The sequence below is a fragment of the Esox lucius genome, chromosome 7, assembly GCF_011004845.1.
Source record: "Esox lucius isolate fEsoLuc1 chromosome 7, fEsoLuc1.pri, whole genome shotgun sequence".
NCBI lineage: Eukaryota > Metazoa > Chordata > Actinopteri > Esociformes > Esocidae > Esox > Esox lucius.
Window position 1 is genome coordinate 35,279,145 of NC_047575.1, and position 12,162 is coordinate 35,291,306.

General features: G+C 41.0%; 1 protein-coding gene across 2 annotated transcripts; it reads right to left on the reverse strand.

Annotated features, from left to right (window-relative positions):
* Positions 1-4,944: 4,944 nt before the first annotated feature.
* LOC105011086 (E3 ubiquitin-protein ligase RNF26) lies at positions 4,945-7,964 on the reverse strand. 2 transcript variants are annotated; one of them, XM_020048061.3, is made up of 2 exons: positions 7,778-7,964; positions 4,945-7,249 (listed from the first exon to the last, which is right to left on the reverse strand). In XM_020048061.3, the coding sequence occupies exon 2, from the start codon at positions 7,236-7,238 to the stop codon at positions 5,838-5,840; it is 1,401 nt and encodes a 466-aa protein (XP_019903620.2). In that variant the 5' UTR covers positions 7,239-7,249; positions 7,778-7,964; the 3' UTR covers positions 4,945-5,837. The 2 variants fall into 2 exon arrangements, with proteins under 2 accessions (XP_019903620.2, XP_010869181.2); XM_010870879.5 differs by having other exon boundaries at positions 7,689-7,964.
* Between the last annotated feature and the right edge of the window lie 4,198 nt (positions 7,965-12,162).

Genomic DNA, 12,162 nt, shown 5'->3' on the forward strand with positions numbered 1-12,162 from the left:
TAATGTTCTAAACTGGGTATTATTTTAATAATTTAAACCTTTTTCCCAGCCCCTCATTGTCTGGCAGATGTCTGGGAGTCCATGCCTCTCTGATGTCGAATGCTGTGTGATGTTGAGTGAATGACGCGTAGCTCGTTTGACAGTAGGCTGCAGTGATAGTGTGGTCTCAGTGGGAGATCCTGCAGTGATCAGACAGTTGTGTGATGTCCATGGCAGAAACCCCAGGGTCCTTCACATGGATCTTTCCTGTTAATTAATATTGGTGATGTATTATTTGTGTGGCTTATGTTTTAAATAAGAACATTTTATTTACTTGTGGCCTACATTTTAGACAGCAGAGAGAATTCAATTAAGGCTACATGTTTTTCTCCCCGAAAAAAAGGCTATATGCTTCGTAACATCCGACATGTGTTCTGGCACTGGAGACATACTGTAAGAACAAAGTGTGTCTGATGCAAAGTTCAAACCGTTTCATGCTCATAAGTAATCATGGGTTTCTTTTTCTTCTGGAGCCTGGGGGTACAATTCCACTTCATAGTCTACTCTGCCATTCTTTTTAACTAGTAGAAGCATACCATTTTTGTGTGGTTTGTGATTTATTCAAGTGTCACAGCCATCTCACAATTCCAAATTATGGAAATGCACAACAACCGTTCCAATGCTATAGACTGGCTACACAATGGAAATTCTTGCCATTACAGTTAAGAATAAATTGGTATTGTCTACCCATTTTAATTTTGGCAGTAATCCACAAACTGCTGTTAATGTAACTGCACATACAGCTAGCCGTACTGTAGTGTTTCTCCCACAGAAAGGGATGTGTCTCGGGTATGGCGCTGCCACTGAGCCTGAGCAGAAGGGATGAGGAGCACAGTGAGGGGTCGGAGAGGGGAGGGGGGCAGGGTTAGCAGCCTCACCCCCTCTTTCATCTCTATCTCTCCTCTCCCTCTCGATCTCCCTCTCTCTCATTAAAGCCTAAAACAGCGGGGGCGCCCCAAACGAGCCCAGGGATAGAGCCTCTCATCGGGGGAGTGGAATAAGACAAGAACAGGCTCCCTACTGCCCCCCCCCCCCCCCTTCCTCTCTTCCATCTCCTGTTCCATTCCCACTGTGCCCCTCCCCAATCCCACTCTTTACCTATCCTGGCCCTGTGGGATCACACTGGGGCTCAACTCTGATAGATAACTCTTATCTCCCTCTCCACCTTCTCGCTCAGCCAGGACAGCCTGACGGCTACAGAGCAGCAGCTATTCCTTCTGAGTGTGCCTGGAATGTGGTGTTTCTGTCAGACAGGGAGGCAGTGAATGAGGCGTGGGGGACAGCCTTGCCGTTCACTCTGGCATGGAGTGATTAAGGATGTAGGGGGATGAGACAGACCCAATTAGTTTAGTGGCTGAGTGAGAGATCTATTTCTGCAGTGGGGGGGGGTGTAGGGAGAATGCTAATGTATCTGCAGGTAAGGTCTTCTCGTGCTCTGGTTACCCTTGACCTGAGCACAGGTCAGTGAATAAAGACTGACTATTCAGGGGTGATATTTTAATATCCAAATTGTATCCAAATAATATCCTATAGTGCCACTCAGCTACGATTAGTCTTGGATATCATGATCATGCAAGAAAGGCAGTAAGATCAATACTTTGTGTCTAGTCAGATGTTTTTCTAAGACTAGGTTGGTCTTCTGCTGAAGTAGCTAGATTAGAGATTTATTTGCAGTTGTAATTGTAATTGAATGCAGACGTTTTGATTTATGTAGAAGTGTTGCTTCATTGCAGAGCACGTTGAACAAGATAACTGATATTTTTGTAAATGTAAAATGTAAGTGTAAATGTACAATGTAAAGATCAGTGGGTGGGGAATGGTCAAAAGGAGGGGTCACCATATTCTGAAGGTTTTCAGGCTTAACATACATTGACAGACTATGCAGTCAATACAATGCAAGTATATGATGCATTTATACATTCACATTTAAATAATTTAGCAGGCACTATTATTTAGAGCAACTTGCTGTAGTGAAGCCATACATTTTCATACTTCCCACCATGGCAAACAAACCCACAATCAAGCTCTTACCAAGGGAGCGTCCACTTGAAAACACAATGAATCAGTACACTTCTGGTGTACAATAGAACATTACTGTCTGACATTTTTCTTTGGGCTCAGTGGACATGAAAAGATTCACTTACCATCGGTCCATCGTATAGCACAATGAATAACATTCAGTTAAAACATAGAGAACATTAGTATATTCATTCACAGGCCCCACTTCCCTAACTGCGTTTTTAAAATAAATAGACAAGTAAGAATGCTTATAGGTATGTAGAACAGCATGCATGTTCTTACAGCCACCAGAAAATGCAGGTAGCCGAAACCTTGCTTGTTATTTAATTTAGGTGCTTTTAAAACAAAATCTGCTAATTTTCAAAAGACCAAATGTATAAAATTCGATTTACTAATTCATGTCATGATATTTCCACACTATAACACAACACCATGCATTGATGATTGAAATGTTAATTTAAAAAAAATCCTTGTTGACTTAAAGGTCTCTGAAAGGAACTAAAAGTCTAGCCTAATTGACAGTCATTTTTCTTCTATCACAACAATGCCTGCAACTATAGAACTGTGTTGGGGTTTTCTGTTGGCCGCAAAACAAATTTCATCAATCCAGTGCTCATTATGTTCCTTGACATTTGCCTTCCTGTGATTCCTTCCCAACAGCCCCCCAGCCTTTGTTTCTCCACGAGTGCCCTTCGAGGACAGGCCGTGTCATTGGATTGGCTTGGGCCCCGGGCTGCTCTCCGGGGTGCTGAAAGGTCATTGTTCTCTAGCTACCGTTCCCCTTCTCTAGCCTCCTAATGGAAATAGCCTCCTGGTTAACCTTCACCCTCACACACCCCAGACACAACTGTTCGTACAGCTTTATTACTTGTTTTTGCCGGCCAGATATTGAGCCTGAACTTGTGCACTGGCGTCTGCTCTGATCCGTGTTTTCTGTTCTGACGAAATAAAGACCACAGGGACAACAGAGACAAAGTGAGAGAATCGATCCTACCGTCGTGTTGCAGGGCTCTCAAGGGGCATGACATGAAATAAATGCTTTTTTATTTTATTTTACAAGCTCCTGATCCTGGACAACACGGCCGACTGTGCCAAATATGTCTAATCTGATACCTGCACCAGAACACTTATATATTGCCAGCTAGAGAAGCTCATCCCAAGGACTGGGCTGTGACTGGACACAGCCAGGAAGTGGACAGTGAGGGAGAGGGACTTGCCCTGGAACAGCCTGGCAGACAGCTGGTGACAGGCTGAGTGTTCCTGGCTAGCAGCCCACTAGTCAGGGACGGGAGAGGACAGGCCCTCATCCTTCCCACCCACCCACTCTGCCCAGCCAGCAATCTGGGAGTGGAGGACCCCTCCCCAAACCTCTATGTGTCTGCGGAGCTCCATGGTTACCACACAACCAACATTATTGACAGTCAGTGGGCCGCTCAATGTCGACATAGAATACAGCCTCTGATCAGTTCTAATCTCATTATATATCATACACTGAAGCTAATAAAAGCTACGATGAGTCGGACTGCAATTTTAAGTATGAACTGATGGGAATTTTAACAGCACCAAAATCTTTCAAGTAGAGTGTACAGTTTGCACCTCGGAAAATTATAAAAAATGAGCCTCATTCTGAAAAGACTTTTGTGTTTTCTTTTTGGTAACTCTACACAGGTCACTCTTAGGACACCTCAGACAATGGGCAATCCTGAGGGGCTGAGTGAGGCAGCTGTCACAGTGTATATGCAGGGTTTCACGTCTCTCTTTCTCCTGTGTGCCAGTCATCCTGGAGGGTCCAAAGACGGCTCCTGCTGGCCAATTATCCCCCCAGAACTAACAAAGGTCCTGTAATGGCAGCCCTGCTGTCCTAGTGCCTAGTTGGGAGGGAAACAGCTAGCCTAGAGAGAGGCAGGGCAGGGCCACTTGCTAATAGGACATCCCACTAAGGAGGGGGCCATTACCCACCCACGTCTTTAACAAACAAGGCAAGATTTAAATTCCCAAATTATGTTTGAATGATAATACAGGGGTGTAGCACGGGAGTCACCGAGAAAAACTCAGACAAATCCTAAATTCATTTCAAAGTCAGGCTTGTAATTCAATCAGTTATTAATGTTTTACTGCTTCATACTTGCTGAGGTATTAAGTATAAAGCCAATACAGGCTTTTCTCAGAATGGATGCTGTGTGACCAGAATTTATTCATTCTTACCCAGGGAACTGCTCTATTTCATTACTGAGCTTCATACACTGAAAAATAGACAGAGGAGCAAGTAAAAGATCAAACCCACTGCAGCCCAAACCGGTTTTACAGTACCATTAAAATAGCACACTGACAAAGCAGATCAAACAACTTAAAGTTTAAAAATCTTTCTGAATGTTTATACTTTGTTTACCCAAATAATCAGTCTTCCTATACTTGTATTTGTGGACAAATTACAAACAAATTTTTTATTTCTCTATTTGGCACTGTACACAGTAATATTAATTATAATGACTTTCGACATTACAGTTTAGACAGCTTCAATTTTAGTTTTTTTCCCCTAACCATATGTAATAAACGATTCTCATCCATATCTGGTCCCATCAACAAGGTGCAGTGCTACTAGCTAATGAAGTCCCAATATTAGACAAACTGTACTGACGCCTCAAGAAAAAGCTTGTTTTGATGGAGAAATTACACAAGAATATGGAACTGTGACATACATCAAGGCATACAGTAATAGCATGTTTATTTGATATTATATAAAACACTGACATGGGTAACGAAAAGTGACAAAACATCAATAGGTAAAAAACTTAGAAAATGAATGACCTTGTGCATCAAATCATAACACTTTAAATTGAACATTTTCCCTGTACACACAGGATATATATATATATATATATATATATATATATAAAAATTGGTTGTAGTATGGTCTACTTTGCTCTATTCAACGTCTTCATTTTCGTTATATGTTTAGTAGCCATGAGTTATCTAATTAAATTATAAACCTTGTGCCTGAAATATGGAAGTATGCAAGTTACAAAGGTCACATTTTGTTCATTGTACAAGTCAGCACAGAAGCTTTGTAGCCAGTGCAATACAGTTGGTGCAGCTGTGGGAAACCATAAAGGAAACGTCCACATTTTGTAATCTAGAGCTAAACGACCAAACACCTAAAATGCAAGCTGCAATATTCGTTTGTGGAGCTGGTGAAAGCAAAGTGTAAGCATCAGAAACCCTGTGGCCTTAATTGGGATCGACCAGTGTTCTCCAACTCCAGCTCTCCCAATAGCACACATTTTGGTTGCAACCCCAGACAAACTCACAGGATTCAACTAGTTGAAATCTTGATAAATAGTTGGCAAGTTGAGTCAGTTAGCTTGTTTACGGCTACAACAAATGTGACTCAACTTGTGCTTGAGAACTGGAGGTGGAAAACAGCATTTAAAATTATAGATAGAGATGTACTGCACTGGGCCAACACAACTGTACAGTCTATCTGCATCATGTCTACAGTATCAATTCCCACATGACAGTAGACCAGTTTTATTTGCTCAACACAATCTCTACATTGTGGATGCCTATCATTATCTTCCATTATCCTGAGAGTAAAGTCTTCTCCATCCAGTGTTTGCAGTCCTAATGCCCATCAGAAAATGAGCGGGAGCCATTCCCATGACAGGGGTTTTCAGACCGGCTGAATTTATTTTTCCCTCAGTGCCCCTCTTTTTAACTCTGGAATGGCAACCCAAAGTGCACTAGCTGGTCCCTGGGGCTGCCACAGGAGGACAGTGGTTTCAGAGGAACACATCCATGGTCTGTGTGATGGCCTGCCGGCAGAGGGGACAACTGTGCTGCTGGGAGGGCTGCTGCAACAAAATGGCAGAGCAGTGGCGACACAGGCACAGATGGCGACAGGGCAGCAGCAACACATTCTTGACCCGGTCCTGACAGATCACACACTTCTTCCTCTCCTCATGCTCTTTCAACAGGCTGAGAAGGCCAGTGTCTGCAGTGGTGGCCTGAGTGCCTTGCTCACCGCCAGGCTGCTGCTTCACTGTAGTCTTAGCAGTTGTAGATGGATGGTGGTAGTGGTCTGGGTCAAGGTCAATGCTATCCCACCTAGTGTTAAGGTGTTGAAGTGTTGAGTTTAATTCCACTAGTGGTCTTCCAGGCTGCTCTGTGGGAAGAAGGGTACCTGTGTGGTCAGTAGGACTACCTGGGGTCCTTAGATCAAGAACTGGGCGCCCCACTCCCTCTCCAGGGGGCTGTGGTGTAACACGCCTTGACTGTCTGGCTTGGGCCACCTGGCCCATGGCCTGTGGGCCAGCAGCATTGTCCTGAAAAGCTTGAGCTTGTTCCATGGCCACTAGGTAAAGTCTAGAAATAGTCCTCTGTAGTGTTAGCATTCCTGGGATTGCATTGACAAATTGAACACCTTGCTGGGCCACACGTTGCGGCATCTCCGGATTAAGATAGAGCAAAGTTAAAGAAACAACGATCACTGTTACGAGCAAGCCATAAATGTTGAACATGAACACTGTGATAAAGACATGACCAAGGGAGCCCAGAAACTCCAGGGCTAGCTGGCAGGGTGTCCAAAGCAGTACAGAGGTGCCCACCAGGCAGCTGTATAAGAAGGTAAGAAGTGTGACAGCTAATTCCAAGGCTTTGTGCAGGGGGCCTGACACTGCCTCCCACGCCCCAACTATCGCAGAGAAGCAGTTTTGAGTACTAATGAGGAGAATGTTGATGATTGTGTTGACAAAGTAGAGAACGAGGCTGAATGCAATGCTGAAGCCTTCACAAGTCTGTTTCAGTAAAGTATGTCCAGATAGAAGTCCGCGGTGTAGCAACTCTTTGGTGCGCCAGGCAACATGAGTAGAGAGGTGGCCCACCATTTTAAAACTCTCAAAAATGCCCCCTAAGGTTTCCAGCCATCCTTCCAGTACATTAAAAGCTCCATGTGCTGTGCTGGTGACAACCTCTGTAACAGTGAGGAAAGAAAAAAGGGCACAGTTCCAGTATTCTAGTAAGGTGAAGCCACTCAGCACCACTGGTAGATCATGCAGAGAGGAACCCATATCTGAGAAAAGTCGGCACAGCCAATTCACAAACCAGACGACCAAATCCAGAAAAAGGCTACAAGTTTCCAGGCATTTCCCAATGGCGCAGAAAGCAATATTCACTACATCCATATTAATGTTCCCTGTAGAAACCACAAGAAAATGTGTTACTTTGCCATTTAACTAAAATTACATTTCAAAACTCTTAAAAGTCATACATTGTGCAAGGTACTAGCAAGCAGATTCCACTTGCATGGGTTGTATGGAGCACCTAACAAAATTAGCACTTAGCTACATAGCTTAAATAGCTAGCTAACTTTGAAGCTGTGTTAGATCAAGAGGCTAACTACATAAACATAAGCAATTATTGCCAATGGCATAACGTGAATTGAGAAGAAACTGAATTGACAAGACATTAGAAAAAGGACACGCTGAAGAAAATAAAAATATTTGTAGCAGATACCTATATAACTAGCTAGTCATCTTGCCCCACCCACTATCAGTTTGCTAGTTAGCAAGTTGTGCTACATATCTAGATAAGCTTTATAAACAATAACAGTTAAAGTCGAAATCGTATCTCACCTTAACATATGCCTACATAGCGTGTAACGAGCTAACACATTATTACAAATGGAATAATTGGGTTACATCCTGGTTTACAAAATGCATACAATTATTTGCAGGCTCTCATCTCAGACGCTGTCATTTCACCAGCCATGTAAACACGACCAACCCAGCTCAACCAGACAGGAAAAGTCACATTTGAGAAAAGGATCTAGAGAAAATAATCAAACTCAGATTTAACGGTCATAACAGAAATCCTTTCGCGTTCATCTGCTTTTGGAATATTGGGAATCTCCTTTTCCAGTTTCCAGTAAGGACATTCACTTGAACCGCAGTGGGAAACGCAGAAAGATTTTTAGTGACATTTCACTAAACTTTTACAACAATCAATCTGACAATTACAATCTAATGTTTGTTTAAAATTGATTGAAGTGTAGCTTTGTCAATACTATCGACAAAAATATTTCGTAATAAGTAAAAAGTAGGCTATAAAAGAAAATAAACCCAAATATACCACAATTTTATATTCACTCCCTACCTACATCTTTGAGTAGCCTATTCTATTGTTAGGATAATGGCTAGACCACAAGTCGTAGCTTTTAAAACTAAATTATTTACATAAGAGTAACTTGTCAGAAAATATTTTCAACAAATTGCATGTATTATTATTAAATCCAGTGTAGATATACATAACCTACACGCCTTTTCAATATTACCTGGCCTGAACATTTCTCTTAGGTAAAACTGAGATGTTCAGACACGTCATCCTCCTCACATGACCTCCTTGGCCATTATGCGATTTAGAGACATTAAATGCAAAGTAGTTTGATCTTGCCAATGTCCCACGATTAAGCGCTGTGTCCAGGCACGCCGCGAAGCAAATGCGTAAGCCTGCAGCTCTTAGCTCTGGTATATTGAAAATACAACACAACCTCTCATGCCTTATTGCTTAATTATATTACATTATTCAAACACATATTTTTCATTGGCAACTGGGAAATTAATTAAGAAAAACATTGCACGGCTACACATCTTTATTAAGGCTAGTACAAATATAAGAAATACTATTACTATGCTGTTGCAAATGGATGTATCTCATTATGAGTCAATGAGTCCCTCAGCACCAACATTAGTAATTTGTGATTCATCCTACCAGTAATCTTGCCCTGAGGATGGCCATAACGGATGTGTAACAAAGAAATCCCCGTTCAACTCCCTTCTCCACCCCCATGCTAACTGTTACAGAACGCTAGTCAACTGGGGCAATTATCCAATCAAGCAACCTGAACATATGGCATCTTGGGATGGGAAAAAACATAATCATGCTGCTTCATCCACGCCCTGTGTATATCTATGTCATGGTGTCCTGGAAAGTGTCCTATTGTATATCTAGTACTTTTTCCCTCACTATTTGCATGAGCTTTCAAAATATGCGATATGATTCAGACTGAAATTGATTTGTAAGACATACTGGTTAGTAGAGCAGAAATGTACGATACATGCACAATAATAAAAAAAAATTAAGAAAACAATACAAAAACCTTTCAATAAAACTAAATCTATTTTCTCAACATCCACAATAAAATGTGTAGACCTAACTTTCAATAGGTTTTTGCTAAATATACATTCAAGTTCTTCATCCATTATGCAGAATAGGCACCTTCTTGAATTGCTGTATCCCAGTTCTCAACTTAACACCCATGGACCTTTGGTTTCTTGTTAGATGACAAGTAACCTAATGTGAAGAATGCATGAAACAACACCTCTCACATTGTGCTTTTGACAAAAATAAACTATACTGATAGCATCTCTTGTGTATCAATCAATCTAGTAAATGTGGAGGAGTGGTTAAGATGGCGTGTCACTTAAGTGGGTTAAGTTCATGTTTGCTAAGTTCGGTTTTATGGAATGACATGTTCCATAAAACCATTTTAATTGTTCTTGAACAAACACTCCTCAAAGGTCATGTATTCCTCAAAAAAGTAAAACAATGTATTTAATGTATATTAAAAGTGTAGTTTAGGGCCCTTGCTCCAACAGTAAAGGCATCTAAAAGTATGGTTCTACCTATCCCCTTTTTCTGATTTACATCATCTGGGTTTTGTCTTTCTTAATAATTTGCCTCAATTTTTATACACCAGAGACTGCCCATGTTTGTACATTGTAAATCAAACACTACATAAGGAGGACATTATCATCTGTGTTTCATCTAATTGGATCCCTTTTTGGCATGCTTGATTTGATTGGCCAAGTCATTTACAATAAGGAGAAGCAAAGTCAGGGAAAGAACATTGTCTTCTGGAACTCCAAAGGGACCCTAGTATATACATAAGTATTGTATGTGTACACAGCCAACTGGATATATATAAAGAGCTGTAACTGTGTATAGAGCTGTAAATGGTGTGTCCCACACACCCCAGAAGTTAAGAACAATTTTACCCAATCAGAAGCCTTATAGAAATCAACAAAACATAGATGTTTATTTTCCACTGACCGTGGATCCATTGTTGTGATCTGAACAAGCTCTATAAAATCCGTTAAAAGAGATGAGTATAATTTGTAGAATTTGGAAATAAATTTGATGCTTCTATAATTTAATGGGACCCGTGGTTCATGACTAGGTTTAATGATAGATCTGTGCTAGGCTGAAAGACTGATATTGACCAAATAGAGCCTCCACAGGTAATGTTACAGTAAGAATGAGATGGAGGTGTTTCTCACCCTATTCATCTCAATTTCCAATCCAATGGTATGGTGTTACCCTGTTCAGACAACTTTAACCATACATCAAGGGCTCTTTCTCTAAGTGACATCATGGTATTTCAAGGACGAGCCTTCAGGTTAAGAGATAGGTAGCCTAATACACACAGTTACACAATCCATAGCCTCATATATCTGCACTGAGTTTCTGTTGTGCTTCTTATGTGACCATCATTATTCTGTAACAATTATTTTATTCATATTTGGTCTTTTAGACTTGCCAATTTTTAATAGTTAAAGAATTTCAATCAAATTAACATCAGCAAGTAATAGGCTTCTGACATTTAACCAAAATGAACCCATGAAACCCAAGCAAGTTTATATTTAAACCTTGGAATATTAGACATTATAGATGGTTCTGATGTCCAACAGTAACCTTCCTGTTAATAACAGACAGCTGCACTTACTCTCATTCTCTCTTACTTTCTCACTCCTCTTTTATTTAGCTTGCCCATCTTATCACAGCTGCTGCTCTCTTTTAAAAGACCACTGTGGAAAAAAGGCTTTAGACATCCACCAAAAAAGCCCCCTTCTCCTGCCAACTAGGACCCCGACCCGTTTTCATCACTGAAACTTCAATAGAGCCACATTCATCCACCAACATAAGGCCTTTAGATTATTCAACACTTATCCATTCTAAAAGCACAATTAGATGCCTCTCCCTTCTCACCCAAAAACACTGTTCATTTTTAATTTTTAACGTGTGCTGAGGACAGGAGAGCTCTGCTTATGGAAGAGCAATGTCAGTCACTTAGGTTGATGCTCCATATACCAACCCTTTTAATGTACCAAAGAGGACAGATAGTTTACATTCTTTGATTGGTTAACAAATGAATGCCCACATTTCCATGGACATGATAGAACAGGGAAATTATGTAGCAAAATCGAATTAATGTTGACATGACGAGTGTTTCTTTTTTTATCCAAAAACAATGAAAAAATTGCCTACAGCCTATTCAGGCTATGTGATATCCCGATTACCTAAATAAAGTAAGCCTCTTTAACTGAGCTAATGAAAGAGAAACATTCCTCCATTCTGGCACTCATTCAAGTTTTAGGGTTGGGGTTCTCGGGCCTGTGAAAGTCCCCTTTACATGAACAGCTGAGCTATAATTGCTTTTCTCAGTTGATGCTCATAAACCATGCTTGGGGGTGAAACCTGTTCAACTGGTTGCCTGTGTTCTGAGTTTAACGTTAGAGACCTTGTCACTGGTCTATCAATGAAGTCTAACCAGAAACAGAGGATTCAGCCATTAGTTTCACCTCGTTGTTCTCAACATATCCCAACATATTAGAAGAACAATTAAACCCGGAACATTTACGCAATCTATTGTGTAGGATCCCTATCCTTGAGTAAAAGTTAAATCAAGGGGAGGGCATATGTAATTAATATCAAAAACAACATTAGGAAAACCTTTTATAGGAACCTATTATCTTAGTATAACCATTCAGGGAAGCTTTTAATAGGGAACCTGCTTGTGTGATTGCGGTCAATTTACAATCAAAGCACAACATAATCACATTCAATTCCATTTACCAATTCACCAGGAGCTGAATATCTCTTACCCTCAGTATAATGGGGAGGGGGAAAAAGACAAGACAGTTTGGATTACAGCCAAGTTAATGTTAAGTGTCTCTTCTAACAATGATAAAGGGTTGACCTGATCCCATTTTAATGTACTGTATTTGCCTTCAAGTGGCCACCTGGGTCCCTCTTTGGCTCCACCCCAGA